A 15854-nucleotide genomic window follows, 5' to 3' on the forward strand; every position below is an offset into this window, starting at 1 on the left:
ACACACACACACACACACACACACACACACACACACACACACACGTTATTACATCCACTGAATCCAGGAAGAACAGACCGAATTTCTTTGTTTTTTAAAGGTTACAGAAAAGCAATACTTGCCCATGTGGCAATTTTGTCACTGCAATGCAATTTTGACTTTGATAACCAAGTTTCATATCTAAAAATTCAATACTACTACAATATCACAGCCAACAAGAAAATCCCTAGAGAAATATATAAACCTCAGCTGTCCCGGACAACTGTGGAGCATCTGTTTCACAGTGTGAGGTTTGAAATTATCGGGAAGTGTGTTAGATTTAGATGTATATCTAAAAGTCTCTACAGCGAGACAGCATGTCATTTTTGAAAATCAAATACTTCGAATGAGACTTCATTTTTAGATGTACCTAAAGTCAAATGAACATCATAATTCTGCCTCACACCTGTAAATGTTTAACCTTTTAACATCCACCAGGTCACTGGCGATTCACTTAGGTTTAGGGTCAGGAGCGGGGTTCGGGTTTTGGACTCCACCGAGGCTGTCCTTTGTTAGCGCTTCTTTTCTTAATTTTCATGGACAGAATTTCTAAAGGAGTCAAAGGATGAATGGCGTCAGATTCCGAGATCTCAGGATCCTATCTCTGCTTTAGGCAGATGATATGGTTCCCTTGGCTTCGACAGGCAATGTTTGGTGACTACAAAAATAGGCTTCCTTCCAAAAATGGGGTGTCTAGACTGTCCATTAGAGAGCGGTGGAGAAGCGGAGTCATTTGGATGGGGGTCAGAGTAGAGCCATTACTCCTTCACACCATAAGGAACAGCTGAGGTGGTTTGGGCATCTTTCTACGATGCCTTCTGGTCTTGTCCTAGGGGAGGTGCTCTGAGCACTGGTATAACCTTCCTGTATGTTTCTGGTTCGGCACACTGCTGTCTTCACTATTTGTCTTGACCACTTTAGTTTTCTGGGCTCGTGTGGATTCTCGCAACCACTGTGTGTGTTGGTGTTCAGGCTCTGGAGATTCAGGTGGCCCTGATGGGAGTTTGGGTGTTGTCACAGTGTGAACCATCACACCGTCTGTTGCTGTTTCTGCTTGTTTCTCTGTTCCTGCTTGAGTGTTTGGTTTTTGGGTTTCATTGCTGTGTATTTTGCACTCTTTGAAGGGAGGTGATTGTTGAGGGTGAGATGTTGGTGAGGGTGATGCACACATGTTCACAAGTAAAGGTTAGGTGTTCTAGGCAAGTCCTACCAGGAGGAGGGTCAAGGGCAAATCCAGGATGTGCTGGAGATATTATATCACCATTTCCTTGGTATTCCCTTAGATAAGTTGCGGGAAGTAACCCAGGGGAGGGACGTCCGGGCTTAAAACTGCTGCCCAGCAGCACATGATTGATGGATGTTAGAATAGCAAAGCTCTGACATCATGAGCGCAGTGGGCTGCTGGATTGATGACAATCCATGTGTTAATGCAGATGTGTTCAGAGTTATTTGTTTGTCTTAATAAATTTCAGTTAATATACTAGTGAATGGAGGTAGTTAACTTTAACAGAATGAAAATGGGTGCAGATCAGTGCATCACGCATACATTTTATGTTATCCAGATGTAAAAGCAAAATTGCCACACTGGAATAAGATGACAAACCTGCCGTTTACATGACTTGTGATGCAGACCTGTGTTTTCAGAAAAGCTGCAGAAATGGTGCATCATAGCATAAGCATCCCTTGAGTTTAGCGTGTATTCTTTCAAAGCAGTTCGCCAACATTATCTCAGGACAGACGTTGGCAATCAGTTCAGGATGTTGTCTGAAATTGCCCCTTGTCATGTGTAGAACACAGCAGGAGCCAGCCTGGGTCAAATGCATTCTCACCTTCAGAAATATGGTTTGCTTTAGGCGAGGGTGCTGTCTCCATAGAACACGGGGGAGGCAGGAAATGAGGCATTTACTTGCTCGCTGTGAACACTATGCGTTCAATCGGGCATCATGCAGAGTTTACACTAGGAAGCTGGCAGGTTGAAGACAACTTGATGTCCAATTTGGCTACATTTGAAATTTGCTGTAGCTTGTCTGGCTTATTTGGTTTTAGAAATTTGCAGTAATTGTTAGATCTCTTCCTGCCTACTTCTGGTAACGAACTGTATGTAAAGCAAGTGAAATTCGTATATTGATGCAGGTAACCTTGTTTTCTACTAGAATTAAGTTACAAAAAAAAAATATCTCACCTGTAGCGCGCGTGCGTGTGTGTGTGTGTGTGTGTGTGTGTGTGAACTCCAAATATAGTTGACCCAGGGTCTTCAGACTTCTCCCAGAGCCAGACCAAAAGCTCTGTGTGATGCATTATTAAACAGTACCTTACCTGCCTTGTAACACTCTGAACACATTATCCTTCAGCAGTGCAGCCTGTGAGAAATGCCTTTTTCTTCCTATTTTACCTTAATGTTCACTACACTGTGCTGCTCTCTCTGAAAACCAGCATATCCGAGAAAAGGAACAAAGGGCAAACTCAGACAGGGTTAAGTTCAGAGCTGAAGTCACTCCTCATGCAGACCAGAATAAGCGAACGCTTTTTATTGATTAGAAGTTCACCTGTGCTAGAGACGTGCCTGCACAGACGATAAGTCATACAAAGGATGCTTTAACACCCTCAAAGATGTAGTTGGTTTATAAATGGGCTTCTGCAGGAGGTGTTTTCACGCTCCAACAGGCACAGTCTGTTTTAAATACTGCAGGGAGACAAACCTGCCTGTTTCCCTGACAAATCTGTTTTTAACACAGCCACAGTGGACATCAGTAACCCTCAAATCTCTTAACTTGCTAAACATAAAGAGAGAATCTGGATTGAGTCCTACAAACAGCATCTTTTTTTTTTTCTAACTCTTTGCTTGTTTGTTTGTTTGTCTTTTAAACAGGTGATGCCAAATCAGAAGACACGGCCAATAAGGAGGCAGGAGAGGAGAAACCAGAGGAGGACAACGACTATCACCGTAGTGACGAGCAGGTAAGCCTGACGGATGACAACATTTGCTCCTTGTTTCCTGCCTCCGGGGCCTTCTCAAGTGGCAGCCTCTCTTCTACTTTGTTGCATTTCAGAAAGGCACATCCCCCCCCCTTGCTTTGAGATATCGGCCTCCGTTCTGGCACAATCTTAATCCTCGGACCTCGCTGTCAACTGTTTTTTAATTCCAGATACTTTTTGCTGAAGAGAAAGTCTTTGTGAAAACTGTTGACAGCAAAGTCTGAGGATAATTCAAGCCATCGGGGACATTATGGTGTCCACGGCACCGGGAAAAACAGAAAACCCAAACATAATCCTATCCTTTGCTTTATTAGTACAGAAACAGATCTAAGGAGATATCTGCTTTGTTAGATACCACAGCACTTGAGTTGTTTTCAGTCTAATTATGTTTTATATTTTGCACAAAAGTCCACAAGGCATGGAAGTATATATTTTTTTCCTTTGAGCAGATACTGGAAGTGAATCGGGTAAAATAATTATGGGTTACAAAGCATTGTGTCAGGAACAAAAGCACCAAGGAATAAAAATACTGTTTGTGATAATTGTTTGTACAATTGCCTTAAAAGCCTGAACATCAATTATTGCCTTTATAAAAGTGGCCCCCTTGTGGTTTACCAGGCTGTTTCACAATTACTGGGTTCTTTTGTCTTTCGGCTGTTTGATTTGCACGGAGCCACACAGACACCACAGACACACCACTGCTACCCACTGAACATATTTAAAATAAAAATGGGCCTTTTCTTGATTCCATTTGTATTCCGGTGCGTTCTTAAGCCCTGAAAAATGTCATTAATAATGCAGCGAGAGTGGAGTTTCTATTGTTGCCGGACAGACGCCATGTGGAAATAATGGCTCGCCGTTTGTTGTACAGGCTGAAAAATTAATCTTGTTCGCGTTTTAGCTGTTGCTTTTCTAAAGAATTGGATTTATATTTAAAAAAACAAAACAACCACTTCTTTGCTGCCATGTGGGGAAAACAGGCCGCCCTGATGAGGGTGAAGATCTTGCCCTTTGGATACGCGGCAGCAGTGCAGAATGCACTCGGAATAGCTAATACAGTGGGCTGCGTGAGCTGAATGCAGTGATGTCAGATGTAACTCAGCCTCAGAAGGGTGGGAAGGGAAAATAAGATGAGAGATGGAAAAGAGACAAAGTGTAGGAGAGAGAGGTGATGTCAGGTCACCATGCAGGGGGTGAGGTGATCATAAATACGATTCTCTGGGTTTTATGTCGGAGGGAAGTCTAATGTGAGATGATGGAAAAGTGAGCCTCATCAGAACATGCAGAAAGGAAATGGCTGAAATAAGAGGATGATGATGGTGCACACTCTTAAAAGTAGGGAGCTTTTAGACCACCAGGGAGTGAAAAGAAGAAAAGGGGGGGGGAAAGCCCTTTCACACAAAAATACAACCTTGATTTCAGGAAGGCTGCTGCATTGATGAGAACGGCCGCTGACACAGATGTGATGTGGCAGGAAATCATAATACAGAGTGTCATCCTGCATACATTGACCAGTCGGATAAATGCAAGCACACGCTGCTGGCAGATCACATTATCACTGGAGTGGTGTTTTTCTGAAGTCACCTTTACAGTCATTTGTACTTTGTGTGAAAAAGGGCTACTCCTGCTGTCAAATACTGCAGTTTGCTACTTATTCTATATATAGAGCTGATGTTTGTGGAGGTGCCTGCTGTATCCAGGACTTCATATTTAGGCTGCCTTCGTGTAATATCATGTACTTTGATTGACAAACCAAGTTCCAAAAATGCTGAGATGATGTATAAGATGTAAATCAGTGCAGTACCGTATTTGCAAACAATTTTACCTTTTGTTTGGATTTTCTGGACAGCACGGAGAGAGTAAAACTCAAATATGCAGAGCCTAGCTGTTGTGGTTGAGACCCTCGGGATAAAGGAGCAGCTAAAAGAAGCTTTATTGGGGTTTTTGGTCATATATATACATATTATTCTCGTTGAAGTAATTTGATGGCATGGCTCTGCAAAACGGGATGTTGCATCTCTGAGCAGATGGAAGTGAAAACAGCAGTTTCAGTTGGGGGGAATGAAGATGAAGAGCAATTTTCTCCCAGAAATCGATCGCCCCTTCATCACTGAGATGTAACAACCAGCAGGCATTGTGAGCATGCATGGAAGACTTCCAGAACGCTCCCCCGCTGTCTTCTGGACGACCTTTTAGAGTATAACCTTGGGGTGTTGCTAGGCGAGAAAGAAACTTGCAACAAGCTCATCTAAAAAGGGAGAAACTAAATTCCTTATAAAAGCTGCAATTAATCAGAGCAGCCTACTTTTGCAGCAAAGCATGACGCTCGTTTCTGAGGTTAATGTTTCTAGACGAGGTATAAAGTCTCCAGATGGGGTCACCTTCAGACTCATATCAAATTTTAATAGAGTCAGAACAGATTGTGTAAATTTAATAAACTACAGCTATTTTGGGTTTAAAGAGTCTACTTTGAAGACATTTGCGAGAGCAGCTTCGCTCTGAATTATTTATTGATGTCTCCAAATGTAATTTATCAGAGATCCAAATTCAAAACCCACACAGACAAACTTTTACTCCACACAGAAGAAGGTGCAGATAGAAATGTTGCATCAGCGCTCTGCAAGCATTCGGGACTCGGCAACATGGTGTAAAGCTTTCGCTTCATGACTCCTGAAGGCTCGTGCGATATTTTCTTGATACGCCTCTCCCTTGCATCATCACGTCTGTGTGTTTAGCTGAAGCGGGAGTCCTCGGCTCTGTGAGCACGTCACTAATCTATTTTAATGTAATGAAACTGCCTTGCGGCCTGCTATCAAGCTGCCGTGGAGTCCAGATCACTGCTAAGGGTTTTATTTCACATTATGAGCCTCCCTCATTGCCAACACCACTGGAAAGCAGATATAATATGAATCTGGGTTTTGCTTATTGAAGGGCAGGCTGCTCGCTGAAGCGCTGCCAGTGTTTACTTGAGAGCAGAGATGATTTCCAAGTTTAAACAGAAACCAGGGTAATGTTAGCTCTCTCCGTCTCAAAAGAGAAAGATGAAAAGAGGAAGAGGAACACCCACAAATGAATAAATCCAACGCTTCTGCCTTTGTCTCTTGATATGTGCCGCTGGAGCCCAGTAGCAGTAATGCATTCTGACTCCCGCTACCATCCACTGCCAAAAACCACCTACCATGTTACCTCGGGGGGGTGGGGAGACAAATGAATGGGCCAATGGCATTAAGTGTCGGTCGCGTGAAAGAAGCCAATAAACAAAAAACCCCAAAAAAAACAGCAGCAGAGGTTCAGTGAGATGTTGTGAGGAAGCAGAGGAGGAAATCAACACCAGCGTCAGGTTGAGTTTTTATGAGAAGGTGGGTGAAACGAGCTACAAATCCACCTGAAGTCTTCGGTTTCTTCACACATACCGTGTGAGCTGAATCGATCCCTGCGGCCGGGCTTCTTGGTTTCATGTCTTTGCAAAAGAGATGCTGTAGAAAGGTGGAAATATGTTTGTCGAGGTGGGCAGGCTACAGTTCTGGTTACACAGCCAAAACTAAATTGTTGAATGGATTATAAATGGAAGGCAAACTAAATATTGTGGTTGTTCACAGCCTCAGCGACAACAAAAACTGACAAATGGGGCTTAAAGGCTGTTTAGTTATCCAGACTGAAAGCATTTCTGTCATTCTTTAAAAGCAGCATTGAAGATTGAAGCAGTTTTCACAATGTTGGTATAAATCAGGTTTGGCGATTGTCAGCCATCTCTGTCTTCACTGGACGGTTACCTGCTTTATACGTTTATAAGCACAATCAACGAAACCTCAGCTTTGTATCAAGCTTTTTAATGTCTACTTCAGCTGAGTTGGATAGTTTTCTCACATTCAGCTCTGCTGGGTGAAAAGTTCACAGCTGCAGGACTTGTGAATTCTGCCATGAGGTTTTTGACCTTTGCGGAGGTGGGAATTTTGACCTTTAGGTGCTGCCAGGTGAAACTTTCTGGGCTTCTCAAAGTAAGAAGGTGGTTCTTATGAAGACTGCAGACGTCTAAGTTGTTCTGAACTTTCCTAAACCAAAGTGTTTATATATTTATTTATATTTAACTTTACACACATGACTACAGTTTGACTGTGAAACAGCAGCATTTGAAACAGCTTGAGGCAGAGTTATAGGCTCTGTCAATCATGTAACACTAGATTTACGTTGACATTCAGAACAGGGCTCTGCAGTGGACACACTCCACATTGTCACTGATGCTAGCTCTAGCACTGCCCTACTACTTACTCTTTAAAAGGAACCTTGCGATCCCTCGTGGCTTATATTTAAAAAAAAATGTAGCACTTTAACATGAAACAGTTCTTAAAGGCCTTATAAAATGATAAGATCATGTACCCACACTTCAGTGGACGCAGGATTTAAATCCTCATCTTCTGTCTCCTAACAGGTCAGCATCTGCTTGGAGTGCAACAGCAGCAAGCTTCGCGGTCTGAAGCGCAAGTGGATCCGCTGTTCAGCACAAGCCACGGTCCTCCACCTCAAGAAGTTCATTGCCAAAAAGCTTAACCTGACATCATTTAATGAGGTACAGATAATATCACGCTCCACCAGCCCGGGAAACAATGATGACAGGGAAATGAGTCTGTCACGAACTAAATGTAGTTTTAGTGTAAAATTAAAGCTGTAAAGGAAGCAGTTTAAGAGGAAACACTTCCCCCCTCAGCGCTTGTTATCTCCATGTTGATAACCTTGAGAGTCTGCATCACTCTGATCCTTTTATTGCTCAAAGCTAGACTTAACCTGTACATTTGAAGCTTTCTACTAGCCTTAATTACAAAGGAACAGAAATGGCTTCATATGTTTGTTCTTGGAGTTTAAATTAATCCTCATTTTATCTGATGCTGAGCCTCAGTGAGACCCTTAAGGCCATTCTCGGTCTGAAAGGAGCTGTTTTTGCTACTCCCCCTCCCTTTAAACCAACTATATTGTCATTAGCTGCCCCTTGTAAACAGAAAGTTTGAACAGCAAGTGGGTGGGGCTTCTGTGCCCAGTCATATTAGGAATATCTTTGACATTGTTCAGAATCAGTAGTGGGTTAAAGCTAAAAAGCTGCTAGAAGCTGAGAATCACAAGCAGCCTGACCAGCAGCTAGAGGCGTGACCCGCACCCTGACACCATCATTTCAAACATTATAAATCCAAACCTGAAAAACTCCACAAAACCCCACGACCATGACACTTACAGGCTTTCCCTCCAGGAAGTTTTACAATAATTCCTATAGTAGTTTGTGATTAAACATTGAGATTGCAGATTACTGCTTTTAGTCATTTTAATTCCTGTTCTTACAAAAACATTGTTTCTTTTTCCAGAAATGGATTTGTAGCAAATTGGAACAAATCTCTTAATTCTTGGCGCTTGTTTTAAGTTTTCGGAGCACCAGCTGTCCCGTGTGGGCCCCGCGTATCAGAAAGTTTTAGTTAATTGCAAGAAATTGCATAAAAGGTCACTTTATTGTAATTCTTCTGTACTGACTCATACAATGCCTTTTGTGTTTGTTATATTTAGCAGGAAACAAGCCCATATGAGATCTAATTTTTCTATTAATTATCGTTACCACCCTGTTATAAGCAGCGGGGGATGGGAGGGTGGAGGGGAGTAGGCGATAATTTGACAGATGGATTTTTCGATTGAATCATCAGTCGCCTCCTTGTCGTCTATTTTTCTGTTTTCTCCGTGTCCTTTTTTTTTTTTTTTAAACTGGCTGTCACAGAGATGAGTGGGAAGGCTCCATCATATCGTCGGCCTCCATAACACAGCTTTGGCGAGGCGGATGCTCTCCCAGCCAGCCATTGTTGTCCTATCTACTGACTATCAAAAGATGTTGTTTGAAACGATTTCTGCTTTCAATGCAGAGCCGAGCGCAGAGCATTGTCGGGGAGCAGTACACCAGTTACTCATTGATCATGTTTGTAAACCCATCGTTGTGGCCACGTCAGCCATCCGAATGTCTCTGCAGGAAGTGTTTCCGTCAGATGAAACTAGGATAAAAGGAATGCCCAAAATGGAGGAAAATCAGGGATCGATTCCTGGAATCAAATAGATTTTCTTAGGTCTTCTTTGGTGACCATATAAAGACAATAAAGATGTTGTTCTTATTATTAAGCATTATAAATGTGCTACAAGAATAAGCACATTTTTGGCATTTAAAAGACTATCTTGGTAAAAGCTAATCTTCCAATCTCAAAGTTTCACATATAGGAGATGCATGTTTAAAAAATCCATTAATTCTTTTTTTTATTTTTATTTTTTTTTTTACACACTCAGTTCTATAGCTGTGGAAACTAGTTCACAACAGCAGTCGCCTCAAAATGCTTTGAACTGTAAATTTAATAACAGAAAATGAACCAAGCACTTGGCAGCTGTGGAGACGAAGAACTCCCTTTAAACAGGAAGAGACATCCAGCCAGGCTTAGGCCCGGGCAGCAATCAATCACTGATCCATGCTGTAACTATAAGCTTTGTGAAAAGCCAAACTTAATTTTAAAAGTCCCAAATCCAACGTGGGAAACTGTTTCCACAGGAACACGGGAGCCTGAAAGATGAAGGCTCTGCCTCCCGCTCTACTTTAAGGAGCTTCGGGAAACACAAGCCAGGGGCTCTGAGAGGGATAAGTGCTCTATTGGGGGTCTTTAAGTTATGATGGGACTGATTATTCAAGAATTTTAAATTAAATTGTGGTTTTAACAGGAAGGCAATGAAGAGAAACTAATATGGACGGGATGACTCTTACTCGTTCCTGTTAATACTCTCTGTGACATTTCAGGGAAACCTCGCTTGTCAGGAAGCTTTTAGAGCAACCTCATAAGGAATTACAACAATTCAGCCCTTTAAGTAGCAAATGAATGGACAAGTTTCCCAGCATCACTACAAATGATTCATTTAGTTTAAAATCTCATAGAACAAAATTCAGAAGATCACAGTTATGCTTTGATTGGTTTTGGTGTGCCAGATTCTGGTTTCCTTCTTAGATTGCTTTTTTTTTTTTTCTTTCATTCAGCATCTCATTTTTCTGATTTTCATTGTGAGCATCTCTGTTTAGATAATGATGATTTAATAAGTTTCTTCAGGGTTTAAGGGTAAAAAGCATCTCAGCTGTACAATTCGATTTTAGATTTATGGTTTTGTTTTGTCGGACAGAAAACCTGATTGGAGAATGAAATTCTTCCCCTGAATTGCATCCTCCAATCAGACCTGGATAGTTTCAACTCCTCCCAGCCTTAAAATGTGCTCTCTCTGAGAGCCAGCAGGTGGCGCTGTGGCAGTGTCCCTCCCCGGCCTTCACTTTCTCTCCCTCCCTGCGTGCCTCTCAGTATTGATTGGCAGATGCAGATGCGAGGAGCTGCTCAGAAGAATATCAATGCCGGCTTCACGGGGGAGCGGTAGATTTGGCGAGCCGGCATCGTGTTCAGTATCGAACTTTTGGATTCTCTGTGCGGGTGCCAGGGGCCACTCGATGTCAAAATGAGCCCCCCACTCACCCATCCACCCACCCAGCTACATCTCCAGGAAACACTGATGTTAGAATAGAAAGAAAGAGGGGAAAATAGTAGAGTTTCACTTTGTCCTCGCACTAACCAGCAGAGACCTCCAGCATACGCCGCTCATATTAACGTCATGTTGTTAACTACTCTTGCACAAATCGGGTCAGATATCGTTCAGTAATTTGTTTCTGTGCTTCTTTTCTCAGCTGGACATTTTATGCAACGAGGAAATCTTGGGGAAGGACCACACTTTGAAATTTGTTGTTGTTACAAGATGGAGATTTAAGGTAAAAGACAAATGAGTTGTGAGTTTGAGACTGGTATTACCAGTAATATCCAGTTGAATTGATTTCACTGAAATGTTTTTGCTATGTGGACACTTATCAACTGAAAACGAATCAGCTGACTACAGACTGTTCATGTATTGATATAATCAGTTAATATTGGCGACTTTTCCCCAGAAGTAAACTCCAATAGTCTGATGCATTTCCAGGTTATATTTTTACTGAACAGCCATCAGGCAAGCATGCTTTCACCACATGCCATAGCTCCATTTGGTTAACTAGCACAAGCGACATGAGTAACAGTTAGCATCTCATTAGATAAAGCTAGTTATCAAAGCTGCTGTTATTCCTTCTGCATATCATATTTAATTAAATTCAGTTTTACTTATATAGCACCAAACTACAACAGCAGTCACCTCAAGGCGCTTTATACTGTAAGGTAGACCCTACAATAATAGCATTTACACAGATGGTGCTTAGATTTGTAAGAAAAACTGAATTTGAACACAGAGTTTGGCCAACATATCTACAGTGTTTGCTGCAGCAGTGAAGCAGTCCTTTGGTTTCTCTGGCTGATGTAATCTTCTCATGTAGAGTCTATACCATATACCTGCCTTCATGAGTACCCAGTGAAATTTCAGTTGTGCAGCGTAGGTCACAAAAAACTTCCTAGAAGGACGTCTTCCCAAATGCTTTTCAAGCTTCTTTGGAAGTTATAGAGTATGTAAGTTTATTAGATCACCTATGATAAAAACAAAAACACACAGACTGTAAAAATCGGTCAAAAACTGGTTTAAAATGAAAAATAATGAAGTAATAAGTTCACCTTTTTGTACTCAAGACTTCTTTTAATTAATCGAGTGTAACATCGGGCTTCTTGAAAATGAGGACAAATTATGTTCTTAAAGCGACTTCCCCAAATTCAAGGACTTGTGTTCCAGTTAACAGTGGCGTAAACACAGACATGTGTTGATACATCACGTCTCCACCTGTAACAGTTAATGTACAACTAGGTCTCTGCTGTAGGTGGAAACCCATTTAGTCTGTCATAAATCTGTTATTTCTCGTAGAAGAACCTAAACTATAGCACTTAAACATTAGCATCATGTTTTCTAAGCCAATCCATGCTTCAGCGCAGTTAATAAGCTAATTGTGAATGGTTTAAGGCCTCTTGCTCGAGCTTGTGTTTTGCTTGTTCCTTGCAGAAATCCCCCCTCCTGCTCCATTACAGACCCAAGATGGATCTGCTGTAGCTACAACGGACACAGTGGTTGTTTTTTATTTTTCTTTCTGGCCCAGTGGCCGCGGACTGTGCCGAAACCTTTTTAATTTATGCAAAGACGATCAACCAACACCAAGCAAACGCCCGACGGTAAAAGTCAACACAAGCCAGCAAACGTCCATCTAACGGGGAGGGAAAGTGGGACAAACTGACACAAACTGGCCGCCTCTCCAGCACAGACACTGCAACACTGGCGTGTGTTTTTAGAAACTAAAACAACCATTTTTTTCCCCTGGTCTGCTACATCCTACATATGTGAACGAAAAAAAAAAATATGGAGAAAAAGCATATATTTATACTTTTGTACAGAAGAGACACACGGAACCAAGACACTACTGGTGCTCTGTTTACACGCAAACAAGATGTCGGGAATCGTGTGACCGTCTTTTCCAGCTCCATGCAGACTTCATCCTCCTGAGATGATGACTGAGCGGAGGACAGGATTATTTTTTTTTAATATAAAAAGGTGTTTTGTTCTTTTCACACCGCACTCGACACGTCTTGGGAGCACAGAAAGTATATGGAAAAATTTATATAACAGGCATCAAATTTACGCTGTTTATCAAGTCTCTGATTTCCCTTCCTTTTTTTTTTTTTTTTTGGTTTAAATTTCATTCTGTTTGCTTTGTCTAATTTGCTATTGGGTTCTCAATTGTCAATTGTGAATAGGTTAATTTTTTGTGTAGTTATTTATGTTCTATATACCAATATTGTACATAAAATGTCATTACAGAGAGAGAAAGAGATTGAAGAGAGACTTTAGACTGTTAAAAGAGAGTGGATCCCAGAAGTGCTATCTATATGTTGGGCAATAAATGTCCAGAGGTGATAAATTAGGATTTTTAAAGACAGACTCACTATCAGTATCAAATTATATAAATGCATTTTTATGTTGTCTGAGAAAGACACAAAACAGCTATATCAAATCCTCTGCCATTTATGTGTATGTGGGGTCTAAATGTGTTCCTTTGCCCCGATAGATGAACTTTTAGGGGGCCGATGAGGAGAAAGCTTCACCCCAACCTCATCCTTCCCATCTCACCTTCCTTCAGTAGAACACATTTATTGTTAATTTTAGTTATATTAACACATTTTAACATTACACAAAACACTCATGTCCGTAGATGCCCGGAAGATGTTTCATTTTTTAAACATTGTTTTCGGTACCCACCGTGCAGTCTTATCCGTCCCTGTGTTTCTGCAGTCTTTCAGTGGCAGCAGCACCAGGCAGGTGTATGCCCATACCACCCACATGTTTACAGCTTTTGGTTTGAGCTGCTAGCTGTAGATGTTTTTTGGCACCCTCCATCCTTCCAGACATTTCATTCAGCTCCATTTTTACTGCAGAGCTACCGAAGCTGCAAGGTAGAAATGTAGAGATACAGACAACTCCCTCATCTTAACAGCCTCAGAGACGGTCTTATCCTAGTTTCTTTTTTATGGTGAACATGGAAGGGAAGTGACATTTATTATAAACTTCAAGCTCGTCTCTTCAGATGGATTCAAACGTCACAGATGTGCCAGTTCTGCAAACATGAGTGCAGGTTAGCGATATCGCTATTTTCCATTTCTGGGTTATACTTTGGTTAGTTCTCACTGCCAGCTGGAGAGCAAAGGTGCAAAGTCTTTAAACGCATCAATACGACAGCATTTCTGAAAGATAAGTGAATATTTTTAGGCTTGTAATCACACACAAAACAAAAGAAAATCAGTATAAAACTTGGATTTTCCTTTTTTTTTTCTTCCTTTTTTGCAGAGTAGCCAGTGTTCAATATTGTTGACTTAACAAGACGATTTTATGAGTCTTTTTGAAAGAAATATCGTGCAAATTCAGGTTTCTCAGCGAGGAGGCTGAGGTTTTTTTTGAACATTTTGATAATGAAATGACTGCTGTTTGGTCATTTGGTGCTTATAGATGTGTGTTTCTGACCTTGAGGAGGATTGTTCCTCATGCGGGAGCATGCCGCTCTCAACTTTGTGACGCAGAAAACTGATGTTCTGTCAAAAGCAAAATGTCTTAACCCTAAAAATCCTGAACCGAACTGTCTTTGACCACAACTGGAATCCTGAGCAGCGTGTCAGACCTCAAGTAGTCTTACCTCACTGACTTCTCTTATCAGTAATTAAAAACGGCAGTCCAGCTTTTGCGTTGTATCGCCCCACAACAAGCCGTCTGTCTGTACGCTCATGTGCGGGGTTCCTATGCATCTTCAGATCTCACAAGTCTGGCGGAGTGATTTGAAATTGGCCGACAAAGCAATGTGTAGGGACTCGTTAGGACCTATGACGTGTGTATTAAATGCATTATAGCCTACAGGTCTGTACAAAACCAGCTCTACCAAAACTCCTTCTGCATGCTTCATTCATGTGCTGACCTTTATGTTTCAAGGACCTTAATTCAGCTACCTTTTGTAGGGTGCTCATTGTTTATGGTTTTTATGTAAATTAGTATTTTATTTTATTATTATTATTTTAAAAAGGTGAAATTTGAATTGGCCTGTCCAGAAATACCTCTCCGGGTATTACTTCTCCTCCTCTTTGTTCTTCTTAATATTTTTTACTTGGTCGGACTCTTGCTACAATAAATTTTCATGCATAGAAAGTGATTAAAAACCAAAAACAATGAGCCTGGCCATGTTCTCAGCTCGTGGAAGAGTGTTGTGTATGTACTAATCCCTGCAAACGTAATGTAATATCTGTGTGATATTATGTCTTTGTAAGTGCAGACTTGGTGTTTTAAAGGCTTATACTGATTATTTCGTAGTACTCGGACGAGTGTCGAGTACGCTTCCCGGAGCTATCACTGACACTGAGATCTGTGTTTTAAGTCCTCTGGTTTGCAGTCCTAGATCGTAATCGTGTTTTCTGCCGTTCGGCTGTCACAACTCGTTTGGAGTTCTCGTCGTGTTTGGTTGTCACTGATTAAATCTCTTTACTGTAATTCAGCGATTGAGCTGTAAAACACTTGACAAGGTGCTACTGTACTCACGACTACAAACGGAAAAGATATAATGCAGGACACTGCTCCGGAAACGCCCTTGTGTTTCACATCCGCCTTCAAACGTTCACTTTTTCCCTGCTTTGATCGTTAGTGCTCTCATCCTGGTCATCGTTCGGCACGATCAAGTCTTTCCAAATGTTTCACTCTGAATCCTCTCTAAAGCCTTGAGTAGTTTACCTTCTGGATCTGTTGCATTTGTGTGTCGATGAAAACTAAAATTTAATGAGCCCAAATAGAACAACTCCAAGGCGTTTTCTGTCACACAAAGAGCAAAATTGGTGCGCAGCTTTTAAGTCAAAATTAGAATTGTTTACCCTCTCGTGCTTGTTTTCTCCTAAAAGCCCTGTGACCTGATGGAAAGGTGGAAAGGGCGAGGTCTTCGCCGCAGTGACGGTCAGGCTGCGTCTCTGCTGCTGGTGCTCTCTATGGTGCTAACAACTACTCGCTTCAAACATCAGAGACAAAAAGGATCTGTGTCGCGAAGCTCTCGCTCTCCTGCCGCCGTACGTGCTCCAGTCCTTGGGCGTCTGATAAAGAAGACGCTCGATCCCCTCCCTACTTTCAGATTGGGTTTCCCTACTTGTCTAGGCTCGCTTTGGAAAGGAAACAGAGGGAATTTTAAATAAGTCATAGACTGTGACGGGGCTGATGCTGTGACAAATAAAAGTGGTGAGAAATTGGGTGCACCTGCTGCAATTTCGTGCCTCAAAGAGAAACTCGCACTTATTACAGGCTTCACTGGTGAGATG

General features: G+C 41.7%; 1 protein-coding gene across 1 annotated transcript in view; it reads left to right on the forward strand.

The window, feature by feature from the left end:
- pcgf3 (polycomb group ring finger 3) overlaps nucleotides 1–15322 on the forward strand; it is a 27193-nt gene extending 11871 nt beyond the window's left edge. The window contains exons 5-8 of the mRNA XM_005726574.1: nucleotides 2909–2997; nucleotides 7445–7582; nucleotides 10745–10825; nucleotides 12028–15322. Of these exons, the coding sequence (XP_005726631.1) occupies nucleotides 2909–2997; nucleotides 7445–7582; nucleotides 10745–10825; nucleotides 12028–12075 (356 nt within the window). The 3' untranslated portion in view covers nucleotides 12076–15322. The remainder of the gene's footprint in view (nucleotides 1–2908; nucleotides 2998–7444; nucleotides 7583–10744; nucleotides 10826–12027) is intronic.
- The last annotated feature ends 532 nt before the right edge of the window (nucleotides 15323–15854 follow it).

The sequence above is a fragment of the Pundamilia nyererei genome, unplaced genomic scaffold (assembly GCF_000239375.1).
Source record: "Pundamilia nyererei isolate P.nyererei 1_Seehausen unplaced genomic scaffold, PunNye1.0 scaffold00020, whole genome shotgun sequence".
NCBI classification, from domain to species: Eukaryota; Metazoa; Chordata; class Actinopteri; order Cichliformes; family Cichlidae; genus Pundamilia; species Pundamilia nyererei.